General features: G+C 36.8%; 1 protein-coding gene across 10 annotated transcripts in view; it reads left to right on the top strand.

Annotated features, from left to right (window-relative positions):
- The window catches only part of SYNE1 (spectrin repeat containing nuclear envelope protein 1), a 336,369-nt gene that overhangs the window by 47,767 nt on the left and 262,312 nt on the right, over positions 1-26,290 (top strand). For 9 of the 10 annotated variants that reach the window (XM_073894098.1, XM_073894100.1, XM_073894097.1 and 6 more), the window contains 12 exons: positions 651-785; positions 2,787-2,945; positions 3,149-3,357; positions 3,987-4,095; positions 5,875-6,039; positions 7,913-8,080; positions 9,740-9,910; positions 10,737-10,877; positions 14,824-14,984; positions 16,949-17,099; positions 20,210-20,437; positions 20,834-20,932. In XM_073894098.1, coding sequence (XP_073750199.1) covers positions 651-785; positions 2,787-2,945; positions 3,149-3,357; positions 3,987-4,095; positions 5,875-6,039; positions 7,913-8,080; positions 9,740-9,910; positions 10,737-10,877; positions 14,824-14,984; positions 16,949-17,099; positions 20,210-20,437; positions 20,834-20,932 — 1,896 coding nt within the window. The remainder of the gene's footprint in view (positions 1-650; positions 786-2,786; positions 2,946-3,148; positions 3,358-3,986; positions 4,096-5,874; positions 6,040-7,912; positions 8,081-9,739; positions 9,911-10,736; positions 10,878-14,823; positions 14,985-16,948; positions 17,100-20,209; positions 20,438-20,833; positions 20,933-26,290) is intronic. The other variant, XM_073894101.1, reaches the window with a different exon arrangement.

Below are 26,290 nucleotides of genomic sequence, written 5' to 3'. Positions count from 1 at the left end.
CAAGGCCTTTGATGTCTCTTGTTATAAGGGCACTAATTCCATCATGAGGGACCTACCCTCGTGACCTCATTTAACCTAATTACCCCAATGGCTTCAACTCCAAATATCATCACATTGTGGGTTAGGGATTCAACATATAAATTTGGGGAGGAGTGGGAAGCACAATTCTGTCCATAGTTTGTGGGGCCATGTGTGTACTTGTCTGAATGTAGAAATGGCTCATAATGAATCAGCAGTGCCTGAAACCCATTATATTAGGGTATGAGGAATTGTGAGACTAAACGCTAGCTTCTGTTCTGCTCTTCTGACTTCACCGAAGAGGAATGAAAACTCTTTTACTATGGAATCAAGGTTTTAGGCCCCTTGGCCTTCTGGAATAGTCTACCAAATTTGAAAGCTGAAAAGATTTTTTTTTTCCTAAAAAATGAAAAGCACTAGTTGAATTTCAGATGTGGTGGCTTCTGACTCATAACTGTAGATAATTATAGTTCATTCCTGAAAAAAAAAAAAGTAGTTGCCAGGAAGGTTTGAAGAGGGCAGCAGCTGGCTGAGGGACTCATGTAGAGGTGTGACTGCTTAACTGCAGAGTGTCTGATGCTGCCTTTTATTCTTCCCGACACTCTTAACCACTTCCCTCCTCTCCGTGCCAGGAGTTTTTCAGTCAGCTGGATCAGAGAGTGCTCAATGCTTTCCTGAAAGCTTGCGACGAGCTCACCGACATTCTCCCTGAGCAGGAACAGCAGGGCCTGCAGGAAGCCGTTAGAAAGCTCCATAAACAGTGGAAGGTGAGTCAGGACATCATGGGAACACACACATAAGTAGGTGCCATGCATGATGGGAGAGAGCATGAGGGTGTTAAGGTTCGATTATAAGAGAAATTTATGGAAAATCACCACAGGTACTTCTCCCATTTAAAAAAACCAAACAAATAAAACAATGATAAAATATGATACGATTTTGTTTTTCTTATTTTTTTAGTAGCATTGATTTTATCATATTACTTAAGAGTGCTCTTTTTCTTTTCCTGAGTATTTTTGGGGGTAGGAATGACAAGGGCATTTAATTCGGTAACATTTAGTAAGCTCTTCTCATCTAAGTAAATTACATTAGGCATACTAACATTTTGCTCTTTTCAAGGATTTTACCATCTGGTTTAGATTGTTATGGTCTAAAAAATATAAATACAAACACTTATTGGTTAAGGACTCAGGGATGAACGAAGCACAGTCCATTTCTCCAAAGACTTTAGAGCCCAGCAGGGGAGATAATTAGTTGCAGATAATGAAAGTATAATATGTAAATACCCAAAAGTATAGTTAATGCTCATGAAAGCTTTGGAAGAGAGAAGTGGGCCCACTTGGAGAGTGGAAAGGAGTGAATCAAGTAACTAGTTTTTGTTTTAGGATTTTAAAGAAGCAGCAGAGATCTGGAAGTGGGTGGGAGGGGGAAATACTAGCACCTGGAAGAGAGACAGCAGGACAGCACTCGACTGGGGGACGTAGGGATTCCTTTGGCTGGTCTAACTTGAGTGCCCCACACTGGGCTTGTCACAAGGAAGCCGACTCTAGAATCCGCATGCCAGGGGGCAGCTGCAGTACAGTGGAGACCCACCCAAGGGCTGTCTTGCTCAAGCCAGGCTGGAGGAAGCCTGCTCCAGCAGCAGGTTAACGAGTGCTATCACAAGGTAATAGCTAGTGGCGAACTTCATGTGTATTATATGAAGAAGTCACGGGATCTGGCAGGTAGGCAGCTAAGATACTCTCCATCAGCTTTTGTTATTCTCTCGATTTTTTTTTTCATCTCAGTAACATAGGCTAAAAAAAATCATCCCCAAGCATAGGAAAAACACAGTTAAGGACATATTTTATTTGCTAAATATAAAAACTAGAAAAAGATTCTTAAAGAAACCCAAGCTTTTTGAAGATGTCTTTAAAGCTTAACATATCATAAATGTATTATGGAATAGAGATTCTAATGGAATAATGGAAAGCTGTATTTATTTTATATATACACACAAACTCTCATTAAGCTCTCAAGGATACAATCTAGGATATAATCTGTTCTAGTCTTTCCATAGCCTCAAATCATTTTCTTATCTGTTATCTTAGTATTTTATTTTTAAAAGTAACCTTTTAAATGCCATAGGATACAAGCTGGCTAAAATTAATAAATTGTAGGACTGAAGGTAATGATGTAGCTTATGATTATATATCAAAAAAGAACATAAAACATTTCATGTTTGCATGCTGCTGGCTTGTTTTCTCAAGGAATGCGCTAAGGGAAAAGGGCAAGGCAGGTGGTCAAAGGCATGGGCCATTTGATCTGGCCTCTTTACTAATAAAGTTTTCTCTTTGCCCTTCGTGTAGTGAGTATAACTATGTTCTTCCTACCTCCCAGGGTCGTTGACAAAATTAAAAGGGACATATGCCAGGGAGAGGGTATGTGGAATCAGTGCATCATTTAAGTTTAGATTCAAATCTAGCTTTTCTAATTACCCCTGAGCCTCAGTGGTCTAATTTGTGAAATAGGAATATTAATACTGTGTGGAGCTATAGTAAAAATTAAATAGAATAATTACTGTGAAAAATCTGACCCCGCAGGCTGAAAGAATTCATTGCGGTCCCACTACTTGGAAAAGTACAAAGCATAGCATCCAGGTGCAGACAATAGTGATTAAATCACATTGGCCCCAAAGGGAATATTTTATGGTTTTTGCCACTCCGATTAGAAATGTATATAATCTGGAATGGTATCATATTTTTTTTGAATCTTCCTATGGAATGTAGGATCTTCAAGGAGAAGCCCCATATCATTTGCTTCATCTGAAGATTGATGTGGAGAAGAATAGATTCTTAGCTTCTGTAGAAGAATGCAGAACTGAGCTGGATCGAGAGACCAAGCTGGTGCCCCAGGAAGGCAGTGAAAAGATCATTAAAGAGCACAGGGTACGTCTCACACACCCCAAGTGCAGGCATGCAAAGTCACATTTTTACCTAAAAGATACATACCTGATACTTTGGTTTGGGTCCAAAAACACTAAATAGCTTAATTACTATATACTAGTAGACTAAATGGGAATCTTCTATGAAAATATGGAAGTATTGTATGGATTTTCACAGGGATTATATCAATGTTTATTGCTCATTAGATTTTCTTCAGTGACAAAGGTCCTCATCATCTTTGTGAGAAAAGGTTGCAGCTTATTGAAGAACTGTGTCTGAAACTCCCAGTCCGGGACCCAGTAAGGAACACACCTGAAACCTGTCATGCGACTCTCAAAGAGCTCAGAGCTACCATTGATACCACCTACATGAAGCTCATGGAAGACCCAGACAAGTGGAAGGACTACACTAGCAGGTAGTTGTGGAACTGCTTCCAGAGATGGACACTGTCTGTCCTAATACTGTTAATTCGGAGATCATTGCATGACAAGAAGTGACGTGTGTTTCCTCTGAAGCAATAAAGAAAATCAGATTGTATGATCTTGCCCATGCTCTTAATATAAAAATGCTTCATTTAATAAAAAGAATGGGTTTCAGTCAGAAACAAGGTGAAGCATTCTATTTCCCAGGGACCCAGATGTTACCTTTTTGAAGGACATTTGGCAGTTCCTTTCTCCCTGATTTCCTCATATCCCCAGAGGGAAGACTTCTGCCTCTGGGTTTCTGTCTCAGTCCAGTGGAGATAGATGAGGCCAGACCTCAGGTGGTGCCTTCCGTATTCCCAGGTGCTCAGGCCCTGGGAACACACCTTTTTCCTTAGCTGAGCTCCATCTGCTCTGCTTTCTCTTTCCTCCAAGTGACAGTTCAGAGGCAGCCACCCCTGTCCTGAACTTCATGTTAAAGGAACAGTTTCCAGAAAATTTGTTAATTGACTTGCTAATCAGTTGATTGCTAGATTTCCATGAATAAATTCAAAATAGAAAATGTATTTTAACCACTGGGATATTTTCTCCCCTTAATAAGAAAATACTTGTGTTATTTCAGAATTTCTAAGTTCTCATCTTGGATATCTGCAAAGGAGACACAGTTGAAAGGGTTTAAGAGTGAACCCTTCAGTACTGCCAACCATGGAGAGATTAAATGTGCTGTAGAGGTTAGTTCTCGTCCATATTTTTCATTAATGAAAAAATTAATGGTAGACAGACTAACTGATATATTCTTTTCTTTCTGTAAAAAAATTAAATTACTGAAAAACTGTCTTAAGAGTAAATCTCCTTATGTTACTGTGAAGAAGAATAGGGGATGATTTTCCCTATTGAATCATTGTTAGCGTTGAGATTTAGTCATGCTTAGTGGTACCTCTCATAGATCTGTAGCTAATGGAAAATCCTGAGAGGAAAATTTGCCTGCATGGGCATACAACACAGCAGAGATTTAAGAATTGTCATGGAAAACAAGAATACTGTGGGTTTTTATACATTTTCAGCCATTCAAAAGCCCAATCACAGAATTGGGAAAGGTCTTTAAGTCTCATTTCTATGTCACATTCAGTCTGGATTGATCAGCTCTGGGAGCATGGGCACAGCCTGATAAACCTAGCCAGGTGACAGAACCTCAAGCCTGAACCCAGTTCACATTCTGTGAATGACACACAGCAACCCTCTCCTTCTTAGTGTGGCTCTGCTGTTTTGTAGCCACGTGCCATTGCGAAAATCCTTATCTTTGAGCATTTTTTTTTAAAGATTTTATTTATTTATTTGACAGAGAGAGACAGCGAGAGTGGGAATACAAGCAGGGGGCGTGGGAGAGGGAGAAGCAGGCTCCCCACTGAGCAGGGAGCCTGATGCGGGGCTCGATCCCAGGACCCTGGGACCATGACCTGAGCCGAAGGCAGACGCTTAATGACTGAGCCACCCAGGCGCCCCATCTTTGAGCATTTTGAACTCTTGCAAGTCACGTAGTTTCTGTTAATGAGAATATATTTCCTTTCTATTCCTATCCTCTGAGTTTCATGTTTTTCTCTTAAATTTATAATCCCATTAAATACTAGAGATGCTCAATAATATCATGCTATACCTATAGAAGGATATTTATATTTGCTCTTTGTTGCTGTTACATTACAAAAACAAAATGCATATCTTAAAATGAAGAGATCACTTGGTTCTGGAACCATTGGATGTGAATTTACCCTATGAGATCCTCTGTAGCAGCTGCATGGTTTCCCTGTGCTTCCCAGAGCTGTGTAGGAGCAAGAGGTTGCCCCAGTCAGCATTCCCACAGTTTCCAGACCTTGCAAGGGCTGAGGCCCCAGAATCTTTCTGGCATTGTCCGGGTCAGTATACCCTCCCTTCCCGGATTAGAGTTGTGCTCCTGTTTGCACATCTTACCATGTGGGTTATTGACTTCCAAAAGCTAACAAAAATGAGACATAAAATATAAGTTAATAAAGATCAATTTTTAGGGCATCCATAATAATATTCAACAACTAAACTCTTCAAAAAAAAAAAAAGAAATCCACTCACTAAAAAAAGGACTCTTTCAACCTTTTTTTTCTAAAAATACCATGTTCCTTCCAGCTAATAGAAAATAAAATGTGTTACAGTTCCCAATTTTGGTATCCCATTTTCTTCTACAGTACTTTTAGAGGCACCTTTATTTGTGATCAAGGGACTATCTGTAAATATCTAACCATCTAATTATGACCTAACCATCTAGTTAGCTTTTTGATATAGAGAGTATTGATTTTACATATCAGGTATTGGCATTGGGGAAATATTTTTTTCTAGCACTTGTAGACTTTTGTTAAAGATGTGAACAAAAAGTAAAATAAGCAGGCACTCTACTGGTGAATGAATGACTCTCCCACCTCAACCATATGAACTTTCTTAGTCCGAGTCCGTTCTTGATTCACAATGTATTCTCTTCATTCCAGGAGATCAGAAATGGTGTTACCACAAAAGGCGAGACTCTCAACTGGCTGAAATCCAGGCTTAAAATTTTAATTGAAGTTTCTTCTGAGAATGAAGCCCAAAAGCAAGGAGATGAGCTGGCAAAATTATCTAGTTCTTTCAAGGCTCTTGTAGCTTTGTTGTCAGAGGTATACCATTTACTCACACTCTAAATAGTTTTGGGTGAGGAATCTGGAGGGTTCTTTTTCTTTTGGTTGTGACTTAAGAAGTAATTATATAAAGAAAGTATAGTTCAAACACAATAGTTAAGATACTTATTCATATGAAGATTGGTGGGGAAGGTGTTTGAGTTATGGTCTGTGCCATTATTGGATATGTTAGTTCAGAATAACAACCTATATTTAAGTACAAAGCTTACCAGATCCACACTTTTTACTCTTACTGAAAGCATTGTTTCATGGTCAGTTGAAGGTATATTATGGAGGTTAAGAACATAGGCTTGGGAGTCAAATGAACCCAGAGTTACAATTTAACTCTGAGAGCCCACTTCCTACATAATCTTGAGCTTGTCACTTCACATCTCTGGGTTTTGATTTTCTTACTTACAAAACAGAGCTAGAAAAACTTACCCCCAAAATGCAATAATATATGTAAAGCACTTAGTGCTTGAGAGTGAATGCTTAATAACCGATAGTTGGTAATAATAAAATATTCAATGTTAGCAGACAGTAAAATCTATTTTATGAAAGACTTACTCATTTTAAGCCTCTTGATATATATTTCAGTGTTTATATTCCTCTATGGATTAAAATACACAAACCTATTTACTTCATTTCTAGTATGCCCCTTCTACCCTTGGTGACACATTTTTACCGACCAGGTTGTCATGCATGTCTAAAGAGTCTGTGCATGGGAAGATAACATAAGAATGGAAAGTTGAAAATAGCTACCATTATTTCTTGAAATCATTTATGAACTTGCATGGAAAAATGGTCACCTAGATTATTTAAAGTTCCCTGATTCTGAAGATTTGGAATTCTCTGGAGATGTCCCTAATCTAACAGTTTGGTCAATTAACCTTTTATGTTTTGAATGCATGTAGATCCACTTAAGACTCTAGCAGTGAATTTACATAAGCCAAAAGTACTCTAAACTGCATGTGATTTTAATTTTATGTATGAATTTTGATATTATGTATTTTTCTTAACAATTTTGACAAAATGAAAATAGTGATAGGATTAATCAAATTTTGGAACATGAGTTATTTCAATCCTTTGATATCCATCTTTCATAGCAATAGTCCAGGTAGCATAGCCACTACCATAGTTTAAGTAAAATTCTGACATCATTCTTCTCTACTCTTTTTTTGATCAAGAAGGTAAGGAGAAAAGTTAGGATTACAGTTTTAAAAAGTAAATGTACATGCAGGTGATCTTTGATCCAAGACTTAACAAATAGTTTCAGTCACATTGATAGATGAGTTTATATTTTGTTACACACACACACACACACACACACACACACACACACACTTAAAACATAGACTAGAGGAAGCAGAAATGAGATAGAAAATTCAGGGAAAAGAATTCACTAAAGAACCACAAAATTAGCAATTATATTGTGTTTTATGTAAAAATATTGGAAGTGCATTTTTTAACAAATACTCTTTATTCTTTTAATTTTTTCCCCTCCACAATTTTTTCCTTACTTACTTTAAACAGGGTGGACTCAGCTTTATTACACTGCATTTTTATAATTTGTGATTGAATTTTAGTCATGGGACTGTCATTAAAGGGATCCAGGAAATAAAATATACAGTATAACCACTTTCGTTATCCTGCTTTGACTACCGGGTTGAGTGGGCACGGAGCATGAGGCTTGCGATTCCCATAAATGGGTGTGCAGTTTAATAATAACTAAATAAACCTCAAAAATATAAGAAAACATAAAAGAGATCTGGGTATATATTTCAAGTTACTGAGATGGACTTTACACATATTCTTAGAATATTTAAGATTACCTGAGCATTATATGAGTTATAATTTTTTCATGAAAATCTAGGTTGAAAAGATGTTAAGCAACTTTGGGGACTGTGTCCAGTACAAAGAAATAGTGAAAAGTTCCCTTGAAGAGTTAATTTCTGGCTCTAAAGAAGTCCAGGAGCAGGCTGAGAAGATCCTGGACACTGAAAATTTGTTTGAAGCACAGCAGTTACTTCTTCATCACCAGGTAGGATGCCCTTCCCCAGAGTACTTATGCAAAGTTCGTTAGTCACTGGCAGAACCAGAGAAGTGAAGAGAACTGTATGTCCAAGAGTAAGGACAAAGGGAGGGGGGGGATGCAGGGAGGAGTCCAGGTGACCTCTGTTCTCTGTTAAATATTAGCTATTTCAGAAGAGCCTGTAAGATAAATTCTCAGCCTGAGTAATTTGATGCTATTAAAAAGTTGAAGGAATATTATGGAGAAAAAGTTGATTTAGCTATGAAAACCTTCATAAAACTAGCTCATTTGTCTTTTTTGTCACAGAGGAAGAAAGCGTAGAGATAAAATGCTCCATATTTGAGATCACTGTTCTTTGTTATTATGTTAAAATCCTGCTCTTCAATTTACAACTTCAAATATATCTCAGTTTGGAAAATTATAACTTACATGAAGTACCAGACCTTTCAGGATAGTATGCTCTTATGAAGGATTAGAACTGGAAATAAAGAAATTTTGGTACATGTATTGATAATAAACAATTTTAACCAACTTACTTGCCAAACTCAATATAAGTAGAAGTATGATTTCAAATCAAATATTTTAACAACAGAATTCTAGCTAACATAATGTATAGCAAAATGCTAGCTAATTTTATATGTAATAGTATATAAACATGGAAGTGGCATTAAAAGTGTATGTAAGAGAGCAGCCTCTAGGCTTTACAGATTTATTTAATAATTATAAAAAGACTATGGGCCCAAAAAATTAATGCTTGGTATTACATTGTTCTCAATCATTGTAAAAGTTGTGTTTGGGTTTATCTAAGTCAGAGAAATATGTAATTACAGATATTTACATTAATATTTTAAAACTCTTCACAGTTCTTGGACCGGGTACTTGGTTATATGTCTGTGTTTACTTTGTGAAAATTCATATGGTATACACCTGAGATTTGTCTACCATTGTTTATACATTATACTTCAATAAACAGTTTATTTTAAAACAACTTTCCCCATATATCTCAGCAGGTTTATCATTCTGAATATACCCAGGAATTAAATCTCTTAGTATCAGCATTTTTACAGCATAAATGATAAAAAAAAATTAGAGTTAGGACTTCATGTTTTTATGCAGAAATAATTCTTGAAGGAGAATCCTGTCAAATAAATAGTTTTGTCAAATTCCTTCTGGAGTATTACACAAAATGCTAAATGTCTAAATTTGCATGCAGTTAAAACACCAATATCAAATTAATTATGTTGTTTACCATTAAAAACAAAATATTCGTAAATAACGCCCATTTTGACCAACATAGAGCCCCCATTTTAACTGTTCACATTAACTTTTTAAAAAAATTTTTATTTATTTATTTATTTGAGAGAGAGAGAGCATGAGCAGGGGTGGGGAAAAAGGGAGAGAGAGAGGGACAAGCAGACTCCCCACTGCCCACTGAGCAAGGAGCCCAACGGGGGACTCGATCCCAGGACCCTGGGACCATGACCTGAGCTGAAGGCAGACGCTTAACCGACTGAGCCACCCAGGCGCCCCCGTTCACATTAACTGTTAAAAGACAGTTTGGGCCCATGCTGCAGTGAGGTTGTACCTTTCTGTACCTCTTTTAGACTGTAGGTGTTTCTGTCCTGCTTAGCTGCTCAGAGGTAACATTTATACCCATCTGTTGTCCAGCAAAAGACAAAGAGGATTTCGGCAAAGAAGAGAGATGTGCAGCAGCAGATAGCACAGGCCCAGCAGGGAGAAGTTGGGCTGCCTGGCCAAGTCCGGGAGGAGCTGCGGAAGCTGGAGAGCACCCTGGACAGCATGGAGCACAGCAGGGAGAAGCAGGAACGCCGCATCCAGGTGGGAGACTAGAAGTCTAGGGCCCTGTTAACCTCCAGGTCACAGCTTACATCTCCCAATGGGAGCGAACGTTGGTTCCTGCCTCTAACACTCCAGCACTGTGTTAAGTATTGACATGAGTTATCTCTTTTAATCATCACATTAACCTTAGGAGATAGATACTATAATTAGCACATTTTGCCAGTGTGAAAGCTTCACAAGAAATAATTGGAGGACTTTACCCACAGTCACAGAGCAGTGATCAGTGATAAAGCCAGAATTTCAATCCACACTTGTTTGAATCCAGGAATTAACACTGGCTCATTTCACTTTTCTGGGAAGTCCCGCAGACACATTTATGCTTTATTGTGATCTTGACACTTTTTAAAAGTTTTTGAATTCTTGCCACCTGCTCACTACCCACTCCCCTTCTCTCTCTTTCTCCCTTTTATTTTTTCTTTTTTTGAAAGAGCCTGGGAGGCTCTTTTTTCCTTTATCCCTTATCCACATTTTAAGTAATATCCTTACATTCATAGGACTTTTTTTTTATTTTTTTATTGTTATGTTAATCACCATACATTACATCATTAGTTTTTCACATTCATAGGACTTTACAGCTGATAGAACACTCAGAGTGCTAGTCTACACATCCTCTTTTTTGTAGATGAATTGAAACACGGAGTGAAATTCTAACAGGAGACATTAGCATCATCTTTGTTCAGCATAACCATGTGAAATTTGAACAGAGTTAACTGGTGGTTGACAGCCTAACAAATGAATGGAAATGTGAACAATATTTTTGACACATGTTGATAATTCATAACATGTTTATTTTTTTCAAATTTAGGTCACATTAAGAAAGTGGGAGCGATTTGAAACAAACAAAGAGACAGTGGTCAGATACCTTTTTCAAACAGGTTCCAGTCATGAGCGCTTCTTAAGTTTTAGCAGTTTGGAAAGTTTGTCTTCAGAATTGGAACAGACAAAGGTATATCAGTATGACCATACAATCCCTTGGTACTCATTATTCAGAAGCAAAACTGTGTTTCCATCCCTTATTACCATTAATTATTATAATTTATTCATTTAATCGATACTTTTTGTTTATTGAACACCCACTCTTCAACACACTGGTCAAGTTGCTCTGGGGAATGAAATAAATAAGATTTAAACATCAAGAACTAAGAGAAATTTTTTGTTAAAGTGGGAAGTGGTTAGTTCCCTCATAGATGAATACATTAAAAAAAATCTTTCTGAAGGCAGTAGTATTTTTAACTGAACTTTGAAGGGCAGGTAAGACACAGAAAAGCAGAATGTGGGACAAAACATGAGCATTCCTATAATGAGAAATGGCATGAAATATGAGAGTGTATGGAGATTCTGTTTTAAGGCAGAAAAATGGAAGTACAGTTGTAAAGGAAAGTTGGGCCATATTACAAAGACACTGGAGGGTCTAGACAACATGAAACCCTTAAAGGTTTTTAAGAAAAAGAATCACATGATCAGAGCTGTACTTTAGGGAGATGCATTTTTTTAAAGATTTATTTATTTATATATTTGAGGGAGAGAGAGAGAGTGCGTGTGCAAGCAGGGGGAAGGGCAGAGGGACAGAGAGAGAGAGAGAGAGAGAGAATCCTCTAGCAGACTCCCCGCTGAGCACGGAGCCCGACTTGGGGCTCCATCCCAAGACCCTAAGATCATGACTTGAGCCAAAATCAAGAGTCACTGCTCAACCAACTGAACCACCCAGGTGCCCCTAGAGAGATATATTTTTAAGCAGTGTAGAAAATTGAAAAGGTGAAAGACCAGTGTCATGGGATCCAATTAGAAAGTTATTGCATGTGTATATTAATACGGACATAAATTAGGGCAATGGGGATGGCAGTGGGAACAGATGCAAGAGATAGAAAGTAAAGGAAAGTAAGATATCCAAGGTTCTGAGCCTGACAGATGCAATGGGAGTGAGACAGGAACTTGAAGGAGTGCCTGTCAGTTGAGGAAGATGACAGACTCAGTTTGGGACAAATTGAGGTTGAGGCTCCAGTGGAACATCTAACAGATAATATTTAGTAGGTATGCTTAATTAGCCCAAGCCTATAAGCCCAAACACCTTAGGCAGTTAAGAGCAGACCAAAACATTGAAGCATTTAGAGAGTTGTACAAGTTCTTTTGGTTCCTTTTGCCCATGTTTTGCGTTTATAGAAATGACTGAGTTAATACAGAAATATGTTGGCCAATGAATAAGAAAGACTCATATCCATCAGTTAGTAACCTTCAGTAAGTAAACCTCTGTGCTGCTTTTTTCTTACCAGTAACAGGCTTCTCTCTCTCTCATACTGCCAATTTTGTATTATCTCTCCTAGTATTAACTCACTGAAGAATTTGAAGTCTTATAAAGTCACAGAATATTTCAATTCTGTATGATTTTCATCAGCCATTTAAATAGAACATTATTTTTAATTTTAATTTTAATTATTTTATATATTAAAATATATCAGGTGTCTTTTATAGATACAGATTTAATGGGTTAATTATCATCTGGGTGTTCCACCCAGGTTCCATCCAATGTTTCTGATACCTTGTGGTTCTGATCCCTTTGAATTTGTTTATCAGCTGTAGATGAAGCAAATGTAACCTTTTTAGTCTGTTAAAATTTTCCTTAGCTAATAATCTTGCATACTTTGGGATTGGTTTAATAATGTGAGCTCACATATATACTGCTCTAACCACTTGATGTTTATCATCTTCTTTAATCTCCAAAACAATCCTAAGAAATAGGTGTCATTATGAATCCTTATAAAGGAGGAAATATAAGGTACAAAGTTTTTTTAATGATTTTATCCAGTATCTCAGGATTGCTAGCTGATGAGGTTGGGATTCAAACCTAAGAGGTCCAAGCCCAGAGCACACACCTTTAGGCACTAGATTTTTCACTGAAAAACTGAGCTACTTTACTGTTTCCATATGTTGTTCCACAAGCACATGTAATCTAGAATAATTGTTCTCTACTTCTTTGCTGGACTTAGAGATAAAGCCTTATAGCAGTCTTCTTTTTTTTTTTTTTAAGACTTTATTCATTTATTTGACACAGAGAGAGAGCACAAACAGGGGGAGTGGCAGGCAGAGGGAGAAGGGGAAGCAGGCTCCCTGCTGAGCAGGGAGCCAGACGCAGGGCTTGACCTGAGCCGAGCCGCCCAACTGACTGAGCCGCCCAGGCGCCCCTTTTAACATTATTCTGTTTTGGTTCAATTTGGTTTTTATCAACATCATTCTGTCCTTTGAATTCCTCTGCATTGCGCTTTCCCCATACCTAGCTCTTAGAAAGCTCTTAGGAAGGCTCTTAGAGTGAACATATATAAGCATTTTCAGACATAACTTCACTTTCTCCATGATTTTTCTGGGCTCTGGGAAACACTAGGGGGAAAAATACTATGTTACACTTCTGATTCTGTTCACGGGGTTCTGAGAGATTATGCTGTGATTCAGTCTTCACAAATGAATCCACCTTGACTATAAGTTCATCCCAGCAACAGTGGATGCTTATAACCACAGAATTTAATGTGACATTGGCAAATACTGATTTTTAGGATATTATAAATCTATCATGAAAAAGAAGCTGTACTTACCCGTTTTTATTCTATCAAATTCCTGGGTACTTCTCTGAAGTAATGTTGATATTTCTATGAGGACTTTAAGTCTTTCAAACATGAAGATACAATAGTATTATGTAGTAACTATCTTACATGGCATTATGTGATAATTCTGGGAGATACTCTGTGGGAAGAGGTGGCTGTTAGAAGTCTTACCTTTGAAAATATTTACTTCAGATTTCTTCATTACCTATTTTGGAGACGAGTTCTGATCAAAATTTAAACCTCCCATGAGTGTCTCTCACATGAGAAAAAATGAGACACTAAGCTAATTCTTTTCACACAAGATTATCTCTGGAGTTAGTTTTTTAAATTCAGTTTTCAATACATTTACCTGACAAAATTCGGGTAACAGCTAAAATATACAAGTGCATCACCCATATTAAATTCATTTTTGAATTGAAGTAGTTCACTATTAATGAAAATCAGTGTGTGAATTTTATGAACCATTTTGTCCTCAATTTTATGTGAGGGACAAAAAAAAAAAAAAAGTGATAATAGGTACCTGCTAGAGTGCCAGGCACTTAAAAATGAAATTGCTAATGAGATGCTAACTGCAACCTTACAAGGAAAGCATTACTATCTGCATTTTATATGAAAGTCAGAAAAATAATTCACCAAAGTCAAACAACTAGTAATTAGCAAATCTAAAGTTCTAGTCCAGGTTTGACTGGTTAAGAACTTATCTTCTTTTCATCATGTAGTATAGGTATATAGTGAATAAGATTTAACAGCATTAAGATCAGATTATCTCTCTTTTCAGGGAACTAGTTAACAATATGTTTCTTTATAGGTAAATATCAGTGATACACAGTATTGACTAAAATATTCTTCCATTAAATAAAAAGTATTTTTATTAATTGGCCTAGAAATCTCTTAATATCATGTTTGAAAAAAAAATCAGTCACTATTAATCACTGCTCGAATGGTGCCTAACATACCTGTGGATAAGTTAGTTATTATAATGCAGCTCAGAATTCTAAGCAATAAACCCAAACGGGGAAACAAAGGAAAAAAATTTTTGTGAGAATAGCTGGGTAACTATGAAGGTAGATATCTGACTGTGTATATAAAATGAAAATAATCTAGTGAGGTATTTATTCTCGGCATGATGAAAATAAGTCTGTCTTATTACCAAGACTATTATATACTAAAATTCATGCATGTATGAATCTATCTAGCCATCCATCTATTCTAGTAGACACTCTGCAAGTATATGCAGTTTAGTTGAGGGCAGAATTTAATAAAAGATGCCTTCCTAACAATTATAATCTCTTTTTCTAGGAGTTTTCTAAACGAACAGAAGGTATTGCAGTCCAGGCTGAAAATCTTGTGAAGGAAGCTTCCGAGATACCACTTGGTCCCAAGAATAAGCAGCTGCTTCAGCAGCAGGCCAAGTCAATCAAAGAGCAAGTCAAAAAATTAGAAGACACACTTGAAGAAGAGTATGTGCTTGACAAGTCCTAAACTTTCTTCTCTGAGATAAAGTTTCATACAGTTTTTCCTGTATATTGTATTCAAAACATTCCTTTAAAATCTCAAAGTGTCTGTGTATTTCAGCATGTTTTGAGGAAGCAACTCACAGTTCAAAAGAAAGTATCACCAAGACAGAAACCATTGTCTATATAACAGAGCAGAAAAATATAAGGGATGTGGTTTTTGCATTGTAAACTGACTTTGTTCATGAGAAAGCCATATCTATTAAATTCTGTGGCCTTCATACAATCTCAAAAAAGAACCAATATTTAAAATAATTTTTTTACTGTATTGTTCTGCTGTCACCAGTTAGAGGGAAGAAGAGATATTTTGGTTGTGTAGATGCTGGGCCTAAATATGTGTGACATAGACCAAGTGTCTCCATCTCCAAGAAGCTCACAGAGCTTGTTTATTATAGTGCCTCAATATTCGAGCTGTCACTGATTGATATACTGTTTCCAAAAATTAACTTCAAAAATTTATTTTACTTTTCAACATTTAATATTTGTTTATCTAAAAAGAAAGGAAAAATAGTTTGGCCTATGGTATGCTATTATGTGCAAAATAAGCAAAAAGAAATTTGGAGAGGATAGATATATGAAGATAAGGCCAATGTTCCTCAACATAATATGGCTTCACATTTTTATTAAAGATTCTCTACTGGCAAATCAACACATATTATTCTTAAGCTATAGGACATAATTTCTAAGGTGGATTTTAAAATGTAAAATTTGTTTTTAATGTTAGTAACACCTTGAAATTAACATTGTACATTTGCCTAAATTTTAAAATTTGTTAAATAATTTAAAGGAAATTATGACTTAAAACTTTGAGAACTTTATATTAAATATTATCCTTCAAGTTATGGAAATAATGAAACTTAGAGTTTATTAGAAAAGAAGCTACTTTTATTAGAAATATCCATTTGAATCTATTTCATTTGAAAACTTGCAATATAACTTAGCTTGCATTACCTGGACCAATGAGAGCATTAGGCACATCCAGGGTATACCTTTGAGACTGCAATATTATTTAATCTAACATTCAATGATGCCATTGCTTTCTTCTTGATGTCTTCAAGTGCCTTTTGGTAAACAGGGAAATTCTTTGATTTTTTTTTTAACCCAAGGACGTATCAGTTCAATGACATACTGTTAGTTTCTTAGTCTTTTTCTAAATGAAAGCCATAATCACATGGTTATATACACATACAAACTGGACATCTATAGTTGAAATTTTGTTTACTAGATTTATAACAAATAAAGCCCAAATTTTCTAAAAGCTGTTAGGGTGCTCATGTATAAGACTGTGTAAGAGTCTTTTGGAATCAAGACAGGACCAACATTGAAGAATTGCTGAAATCATTATAGATTATAAATTGCAGGATTAGCTCTAATGATAGAAACAGTTCCTCTAAGGCAGCACGGGATTCAGATTACAAGCTCTCTCTTGACTCATAAAGGTGCATTTTATAAAGATCTTTGCGTATAGAGCATCCCTGCGGTATCTCTGCTCTGAGAGGGAAAGGACCTTGTCCACAAGAGCAAGACAGCCGAAAGACTGTGTACTGGAATCTATGTGGGCAGCTTATTAAAGGTCCTGGCAACCACTGGTCACATGCAGAGTTTGCCTAGATTATACCTGGATTCAAACCCCTTTGGACCCAGCTATATTTTGTTCGAAGCACAGTTCCATTCATAACATAGTATAGATACTACCTCGTTAAATGCTCGTTCTCAGAGGAGATAGATAGGAAGACTCGAGGACTGACTACTCAGATCAAATGTGCATTTTTTTTCCTGTTCCAATAGTTTCAACTTTGACATGGTCACAAATGCCTTTGCTGTCTTTTCATCTGGTGATTTAAAGGAAAATGTGTTGTTGTTTTCTATTAAAATACTGCATTTTATTTACTTAATTTGGTTAATTTTAGTATTAAAACCATGGAAATGGTGAAAAACAAGTGGGATCATTTTGGCAATAATTTTGAGACCCTGTCCGTCTGGATAACTGAGAAAGAAAAAGAACTCAATGCCTTGGAAACTTCGTCATCTGCCATGGACATGCAAATCCACCAGATTAAGGTGACCTGCTCACACGTTACATTTATAATCCATGTCTAGCTTTTAAGAACTCCTTTCTTATATTTCATCAAATGCTAGTTGGCCCCACGATAAATCTTTCATTGCTATGTGACTCTATTAAAATTCAATTCACACAAAATGCTGAGCTGCGAGGTCTTGATTGATACTGGGCAACACTTTATAGTTGGAATTATGTATTGATATTTTCTGACTTATGCATTCAAAGTCAGTATTGTGTGCAATATCATTAAAATGTTTTTATGGTTACATTATTCTTTTCCTTGATTTTGAATTAACCCCATTGGAGTGTTCTGTTGATTCATCTATACAACACGAAATGTATCCATCACCTACAATTGTACTTTATGAGTGTTACTCAAATGTCTGGCTCAAGTATTTGTGGCATTTACCCTCACAAACCACAGGGAGGAGCAATTACTTTCTTTAGGTGAAGACATCAGACTGCTGCTTAAACGCTTTCATTTAGGATGACCTTTGGGCACAGACTGAGATGCTCTGATACTTTAGCTTTCCCAACTCTGAAATGACTACGTGCGTAGACTGTCATTGTTCACTTCATTCAAATAGTTTAAGAAAAAATGGACTGAAAGAAATGAATTCTCTTTCGTTTATAGTTTTTACACAACAAACTTTCAAAATGCAGCCACTTTTTCTATCTAATCTCATTTTTTTTTGAATGGGATAACCCTCTGAAATTAATTTAATTTCATTCAATTAAAAATAGTAAAATAAATACCAAGGTATTTCACATTATTGCTCAGAACAAATCATTACCATGTGCACAGTGGAAGGGTTCTTTGTCTCTTAGCTATGATTACATTGCTGTGCAGATTATCTTGGTTTATCCTACATCTTTTGCAATCAAGGATACATGGAATCTGGTATATGGAGTCTGCTTATGTCTTGTGTGGTATACTAGGGAAAATAGATGTCAACCCACTAAGGAATATTCATGAAATATGTTTAATCTCAAACTGTTCTTAAAAGTTGTCATTTGATCATTTCACTACATCCTAAGTAAACAAAGAATAGCACATTTAAATAGCTTTATCAAAAATTTTCTTTCAAAAAATTTTGGCACACACTTTTTAATGTGTTTATTCTTGCTATAATTCATTTTTATTATTTTTTAAACCTTAATTCAATTCCAGGACTTCTAAAATATATCAGTGATCAACTGTCATCACCTCTTTACTCTTTGGGAAACAAAATGATTACACAATTAATTTTTAAATATATAAACATTCAATTGTAGATTTCCATGCCATTAGACTAGAAATACATTTTAATATTCCAATGTAGTATTTTGAAACATCTAAAATGTATTAAATGAATATGAATAGTAGGAAAAAAGTATTTGCTAGAAATAAGCAGAGATGGTACGGAATACACTAGTACTGTGAAATTTAGGCTAATAGGTTCATGTTCTGTTTCCACACAGAAGACCACATTATAGGAAATATTAGAAAAAAGGTACCATTTATCATAGAGTTTCACTTTAAAACAACCTTAGGATTAAAATTAATGAAGTATCTGCCTTGTTGTGAAGACATTTATCTATAAGCCCACTTTTATTCTTCATTACATGCTATTCCAAATTGACTGATTTTCTTATTCTTAATTGATAATTTACAAATGATAAGTACATACACTGGGTTCATCTTCCATCTTCCCTTTTTGGATTAGAATCCAACAATATTACATAGTTTGCATTTATGAATTTGTTGGTAACATGTATTACTCTAAAAACTAAGAAATTTTGTCTTATTTAAGATTGCTTCACTGAGGTTTTGCAAGCACCTAGAACAACTTTGGCACATAGGAGACACCAAGTATATATTTGTTGAATTTATGAGTAATTTTTCTAAAAAAATATCATCTTGAAAAACAAAAAAAAAGGTTGTATTCATGTTCAAATAACAAATATCTATTAGATATACCAGTGTAGTCATGCATGTGAAAAATAAAAATAAATAAGTGATGAACACCTGGCACTAACCTAAGTTATTTCTGATTGTCTCATCTAGACAGAAGTTACTTCTGACTAGGTAGTCTCATGTAGACATGTCACACATTTTTTTTTCCTACGGTAACAGTATTCTCCATTTAAATTATTCAAAACTGAGACTTGTCTGAATTTTTGGCTTTATTTGATTAGAAGATTTGGCTCTTTTTCTCAGAGAAATCATTTTCATTCTCTTATGCATAAATAAGCCTCTGTGTTTATGATAGACATGCCTCCTTCCCCCCCACACACATTCTTAGTGTCTTTCAGTACTTTTCATGTGTTGACTAATATATAAAGTGTCATCCTGCTCCAAAAGGAAATAAGTTTGTAGGTTTTTCACTGTAAGCCCCCAGCTAATGAGTAAAGCAGTGGTTCATAGCAACATCAGCTGGAGCAACATTGCCTGGATATTTGTTAGAAATGCAAAGTCTTGGCCTCACTTTAGACCTGCTGAGCCTGAGTCTCTGAGGATGGGGACCAGGTGATCCTAACGTATTCCAAATTTGGAAACCACTGGCATAAAGACAATAAATCTGAAAAGACTGGTTTTAGGTAAGAGTGGAATCCAAAAAGCTTTTAGTTTGGTAAATATGAAATACTCAGCTACATTTGAGAAAAATTAAATGAATGTCAACATTAGCATTTCTATGAGTTACTGGGACACACTGCTTCCCAGATCAGCTGGTAAAAGGAGTGACTCAGGATAAGCAGGGAATTCTCTTTACCTTTAGAGATACTTCTTATTTGGTAAAACATGAAATACAAAAATGAAAAATATGAACTACAGGGACATCTCCCTGCTTCTCTGCAACAGGGGTAGCTCTTTCTCTTTATTTTCTATGCTCTGAGAACGACCACCATCACTTCATATCTTCCAGACATTGTCTGCATATCTCTCCTCCCCAAATAAGGTCGGGAAACATATGGTGTTTTTTCATAGCCACTCTCTAATGGTCCAAGTATGTTGAAATTTCAGCTAAGAAGACCCCCTCCTGATTTTCTCTCTGTACAGATAATCTATTATTTCAGGAAGACAAGCTTGCTCAGCCCACGTTGTCATTTTTCTTATTTTAAATATTAGGTCGCAATTCAGGAAATAGAAAGCAAGATAAGCAGCATTACAGAATTAGAAGAAGAAGCTCAGTCTTTCGCTCAGTTTGTCACCACTGGAGAATCTGCTCGAATCAAAGCCAAGCTGACACAAATAAGAAGGTACTGGGAAGAACTCAGAGAGCATGCACAGTGTTTGGAAGGAACAATCCTGGGACATTTATCTCAGCAGCAAAAGTTTGAAGAGACTCTTAGAAAGGTAAGGATGCGTCCATGCATGTGAAAGTTATCATTTCCTATTGCATTTATAATGAAATGCAATAAGTAGTCCAGAAATAGTAGACTAAGGGAAGACACAATTTGCTAATCATTTACCAAGTTGTCAATGATGACTAAGTTTTTAATTATCCATGTGATACCTTTTTTGAGGGAATATAAAAATGTCATTATACATTGTGTTCAGATAGGCATTAAGCCTTATCTATTCCTTTCAAATAATAGGACACATTGATTTTAGATTTTTAAAAAATATGTATGTTTTAATCATTTTATTGAAAGTTATCCAAAAAGATAAGCATGCTGCTTCCTCGGTAACTTTTTCTGCCTTGATGTACATTTTTCCCACCATTATCTTTATATTTCACTAATGTTTTAGATCCAGAAGTCTGTGTCTGAGTTTGAAGATAAACTTGCTGATCCAATTAAAATATGTTCTTCAGCCACAGAAACATACAAAGTTCTCCAAGAACATATGGTAAGGAATTTTTTTTAACCTTTTTTATATTTTTTATTGTTATGTTAATCACCATATATTACATCATTAGTTTTTGGTGCAGTGTTCCATGATTCATTGTTTGTGCATAACACCCAGTGCTCCACGCAGAATGTACCCTCTTTAATACCCATCACCAGGCTAACCCATCCCCCTACCCTCCTCCCCTCTAGAACCTTCAGTTTGTTTTTCAGAGTCCATCGTCTCTCATGATTTCTTTCCCCCTCTGACTTACTCCCCTTCATTCTTCCCCTCCTGCTATCTTCTTCTTTTTCTTTTTTCTTAACATATATTGCATTATTTGTTTCAGAAGTACAGATCTGTGATTCAACACTCTTGCACAATTCACAGCGCTCACGATAACACATACCCTACCCACTGTCTATCACCCAGCCCCCCCATCCCTCCCACCCCCCACCACTCCAGCAACACTCAGTTTGTTTCCTGAGATTAAGAATTCCTCATATCAGTGAGGTCATATGATACATGTCTTTCTCTGATTGACTTATTTCACTCAGCATAACACCCTCCAGTTCCATCCACATCGTTGCAAATGGCAAGATCTCATTCCTTTTGATGGCTGCATAATATTCCATTGTGTATATATACCACTTCTTCTTTATCCATTCATCTGTCAATGGACATCTTGGCTCTTTCCACAGTTTGGCTATTGTGGACATTGCTGCTATAAACATTGGGGTGCACATACCTCTTCGGATCCCTACATTTGTATCTTTGGGGTAAATACCCAGTAGTGCAATTGCTGGATCGTATGGTAGCTCTATTTTCAACTGTTTGAGGAACCTCCATACTGTTTTACAGAGGGGTTGCACCAGCTTGCATTCCCACCAACAGTGTTGGAGGGTTCCCCTTTCTCTGCATCCCCGCCAGCATCTGTCATTTCCTGACATGTTAATTTTAGCCATCCTGACTGGTGTAAGGTGGTATCTCATTGAGGTTTTCATTTGGATTTCCCTGATGCCGAGTGATGGCGAGCACTTTTTCATGTGTCTGTTGGCCATTTGGATATCTTCTTTGGAAAAATGTCTGTTCATGTCTTCTGCCCATTTCTTGATTGGATTATTTATTCTTTGGGTGTTGAGTTTGATAAGTTCTTTATAGATTTTGGATACTAGCCCTTTATCTGGTAGGTGATTTGCAAATATTTTCTCCCATTCTGTCGGTTGTCTTTTGGTTTTGTGGACTGTTTCTTTTGCTGTGCAAAAGCTTTTTATCTTGATGAAATCCCAGTAGTTCATTTTTGCCCTTGCTTCCCTTACCTTTGGCGATGTTTCTAGGAAGAAGTTGCTGCGGCTGAGGTCGAAGAGGTTGCTACCTGTGTTCTCCTTTAGGATTTTGATGGACTCCTGTCTCACGTTTAGGTCTTTCAACCATTTGGAGTCTATTTTTGTGTGTGGTGTATGGAAATGGTCCAGTTTCATTCTTCTGCATGTGGCTGTCCAGTTTTCCCAACATCATTTGTTGAAGGGACTGTCTTTTTTCCATTGGACATTCTTTCCTGCTTTGTCGAAGATTAGTTGACCATAGAGTTGAGGGTCCATTTCTGGGCTCTCGGTTCTGTTCCATTGATCGATGTGTCTGTTTTTGTGCCAGTACCATACTGTCTTGATGATGACAGCTTTGTAATAGAGCTGGAAGTCTGGAATTGTGATGCCGCCAGCTTTGCTTTTCTTTTTCAAGATTCCTCTGGCTATTCAGGGTCTCTTCTGGTTCCATACAAATTTTAGGATTATTTGTTCCATTTCTTTGAAAAAAGTGGATGGTATTTTGATGGGGATTGCATTGAATGTGTAGATTGCTCTAGGTAGCATTGACATCTTCACAATGTTTGTTCTTCCAATCCATGAGCATGGAACGTTTTTCCATTTCTTTGTGTCTTCTTCAATTTCTTTCCTGAGTATTTTATAGTTTTCTGAGTACAGATCCTTTGCCTCTTTGGTTAAATTTATTCCTAGGTATCTTATGGTTTTGGGTGCAATTGTAAATGGGATCAACTCCTTGATTTGTCTCTCTTCTGTCTTGTTGTTGGCGTATAGGAATGCCACTGATTTCTGTGCATTGATTTTATATCCTGCTACTTGACTGAATTCCTGTATGAGTTCTAGCAGTTTTGGGGTGGAGTCTTTTGGGTTTTCTACATACAGTATCATATCATCTGCAAAGAGTGAGAGTTTGACTTCCTCTTTGCCGATTTGGATGCCTTTGATTTCTTTTTGTTGTCTGATTGCTGTGGCTAGGACTTCTAATAGTATGTTGAATAGCACTGGTGATAGTGGACATCCCTGCCGCGTTCCTGACCTTAGGGGAAAAGCTCTCAGCTTTTCCCCATTGAGAATGATATTCGCTGTAGGTTTTTCATAGATGGCTTTTATGATGTTGAGGTATGTACCCTCTGTCCCTATACTCTGAAGAGTTTTGATCAAGAAAGGATGCTGCACTTTGTCAAATGCTATTTCTGCATCTATTGAGAGGATCATATGATTCTAGTTCTTTCTTTTGTTAATGTATTGTATCATGTTGATTGATTTGCAGATGTTGAACCAGCCTTGCAGCCCAGGGATAAATCCCACTTGGTCATGGTGAATAATCCTTTTAATGTACTGTTGGATCCTATTGGCTAGTATTTTGGTGAGAATTTTTGCATCCGTGTTCATCAAGGATATTGGTCTGTAATTCTCCTTTTTGATGGGGTCTTTGGTTTGGGGATCAAGGTAATGGTGGCCTCATAAAATGAGTTTGGAAGTTTTCCTTCCATTTCTATTTTTTGGAACAGTTTCATTCTTCCTTATATGTCTGATAGAATTCCCCTGGGAAGCCATCTGGCCCTGGGCTTTTGTTTGTTGGGAGATGTTTGATGACTGCTTCAATTTCCTTCGTGGTTATAGGTCTGTTCAGGTTTTCTATTTCTTCCTGGTTCAATTTTGGTAGTTGATACATCTCTAGGAATGCACCCATTTCTTCCAGGTTATCTAATTTGCTGGCATAGAGTTGCTCATAATATGTTCTTATAATTGTTTGTATTTCTTTGGTGTTGGTTGTGATCTCTCCTCTTTCATTCATGATTTTGTGGATTTGGGTCATTTCTCTTTTCTTTTGGATAAGTCTGGCCAGGGGTTTAGCAATCTTGTTCATTCTTTCAAAGAACCAGCTCCTAGTTTCGTGGATCTGTTCTACTGTTCTTTTGGTTTCTGTTTCATTGATTTCTGCTCTGATCTTTATTATTTCTCTTCCCCTGCTGGGTTTAGGCTTTATTTGCTGTTCTTTCTCCAGCTCCTTTAGGTGTAGGGTTAGGTTGTGGATTTGAGACCTTTCTTGTTTCTTGAGAAAGGCTTGTATTGCTATATACTTTCCTCTCAGGACTGCCTTTGCTGTATCCCAAAGATTTTGAACAGTTGTGTTTTCATTTTCATTGGTTTCCATGAATTTTTTTTAATTCTTCTTTAATTTCCTGGTTGACCCATTCATTCTTTAGTAGGATGCTCTTTAGCCTCCATGTATTTGAGTTCATTCTGGCTTTCCTCTTGTGACTGAGTTCTAGTTTCAAAGCATTGTGGTCTGAGAATATGCAGGGATTAATCCCAATCTTTTGGTACCGGTTGAGACCTGATTTGTGACCTAGGATGTGATCTAGTCTGGAGAATGTTCCATGGGCACTAGAGAAGAATGTGTATTCCGTTGCTTTGGGATGGAATGTTCTGACTATGTCTGTGAAGTCCATTTGGTCCAGTGTGTCATTTAAAGCCTTTATGTCCTTGTTGATCTTTTGCTTAGATGATCTGTCCATTTCAGTCCGGGGGGTGTTAAAGTCCCCCACTATTATTGTATTGTTCTCAATGTGTTTCTTCGCTTTTGTTATTAATTGCCTTATATAATTGGCTGCTCCCATGTTAGGGGCATAGATATTTACAATTGTTAGATCTTCTTGTTGGATGGACCCTTTAAGTAGGATACAGTGTCCTTCCTCATCTCTTAATACAGTCTTTGTTTTAAAATCTAATTTGTCTGATACAAGGATTGCCACCCCAGCTTTCTTTTGGTGTCCATTAGCATGGTAAATGGTTTTCCACCCCCTCACTTTCAATCTGGGGGTTTCTTTGGGTCTAAAATTAGTCTCTTGCAGACAGCATATCTATGGGTCTTGTGTTTTAACCCAATCTGATAGCCTGTGTCTTTTGATTGGGGCATTTAGCCCATTTACATTCAGGGTAACTATTGAAAGGTATGAATTTAGTGCCATTGTATTGCCTGTAAGGTGACTGTGACTGTATATTGTCTGTGTTCCTTTCTGATCTATGGTGCTTTTAGGCTCTCTCTTTGCTTAGAGGACCCCTTTCAATATTTCTTGGAGGGCTGGTTTCATGTTTGCAAATTCCTTTAGTTTTTGTTTGTCCTGGAAGCTTTTTATCTCTCCTTCAATTTTCAATGAGAGCCTAGCTGGATATAGTATTCTTGGCTGCATATTTTTCTCGTTTAGTACTCTGAAGATCTCATGCCAGTCCTTTCTGGCCTGCCAGGTCTCTGTGGGTAGGTCTGTTGCCAATCTAATATTTCTACCATTGTAGGTTACATATCTCTTCTCCCGAGCTGCTTTCAGGATTTTCTCTTTGTCTCTGAGACTCGTAAGTTTTACTATTAGATGTCGGGGTGTTGACCTATTTTTATTGATTTTGAGAGGGGTTCTCTGTGCCTCCTGGATTTTAATGCCTGTTTCCTTCCTCACATTAGGGAAGTTCTCTGCTATAATTTGCTCCAATATACCTTCTGCCCCTCTCTCTCTTTCTTCTTCTTCTGGGATCCCAATTATTCTAATGTTGTTTCATCTTATCGTATCATTTATCTCTCGAATTCTCCCCTCGTGATCCTGTAGTTGTTTATCTCCCTTTTCTCATCCTCTTTATTTTCCATCATTTGGTCTTCTATATCGCTGATTCTCTCTTCTGTCTCATTTATCCTAGCAGTTAGTGCCCCCATTTTTGATTGCACCTTATTAATAGCCTTTTTGATTTCAACTTGGTTAGATTTTAGTTCTTTTATTTCTCCAGAAAGGGTTTCTCTAATAACTTCCATGCTTTTTTCAAGCCCAGCTAGTATCTTTAAAGTCATGATTCTGAACTCTAGGTCCGACATCATACTAATGTCCATATTGAGTAGGTCCCTGGCAGATGGTACTACCTCTTGTTCTTTTTGCTGAGGTGATTTTTTTCATCTTGTCATTTTGTCCAGAGGAGAATAGATGAATGAGAGAACAAAATGCTAACAGGTTAACAAAGTTCCCAGCAAATATACTCTATACAAATCAGAAAAGACCTGAAACCAGGG

Source organism: Callorhinus ursinus, unplaced genomic scaffold (assembly GCF_003265705.2).
Source record: "Callorhinus ursinus isolate GAN/ISIS: 27379988/994484 unplaced genomic scaffold, GSC_fseal_2.0 scaffold6, whole genome shotgun sequence".
In the NCBI taxonomy this organism is placed as follows: Eukaryota; Metazoa; Chordata; class Mammalia; order Carnivora; family Otariidae; genus Callorhinus; species Callorhinus ursinus.
Note: the sequence above shows the minus strand (reverse complement) of the source record. Positions and strands in the feature narration are given on the sequence as shown.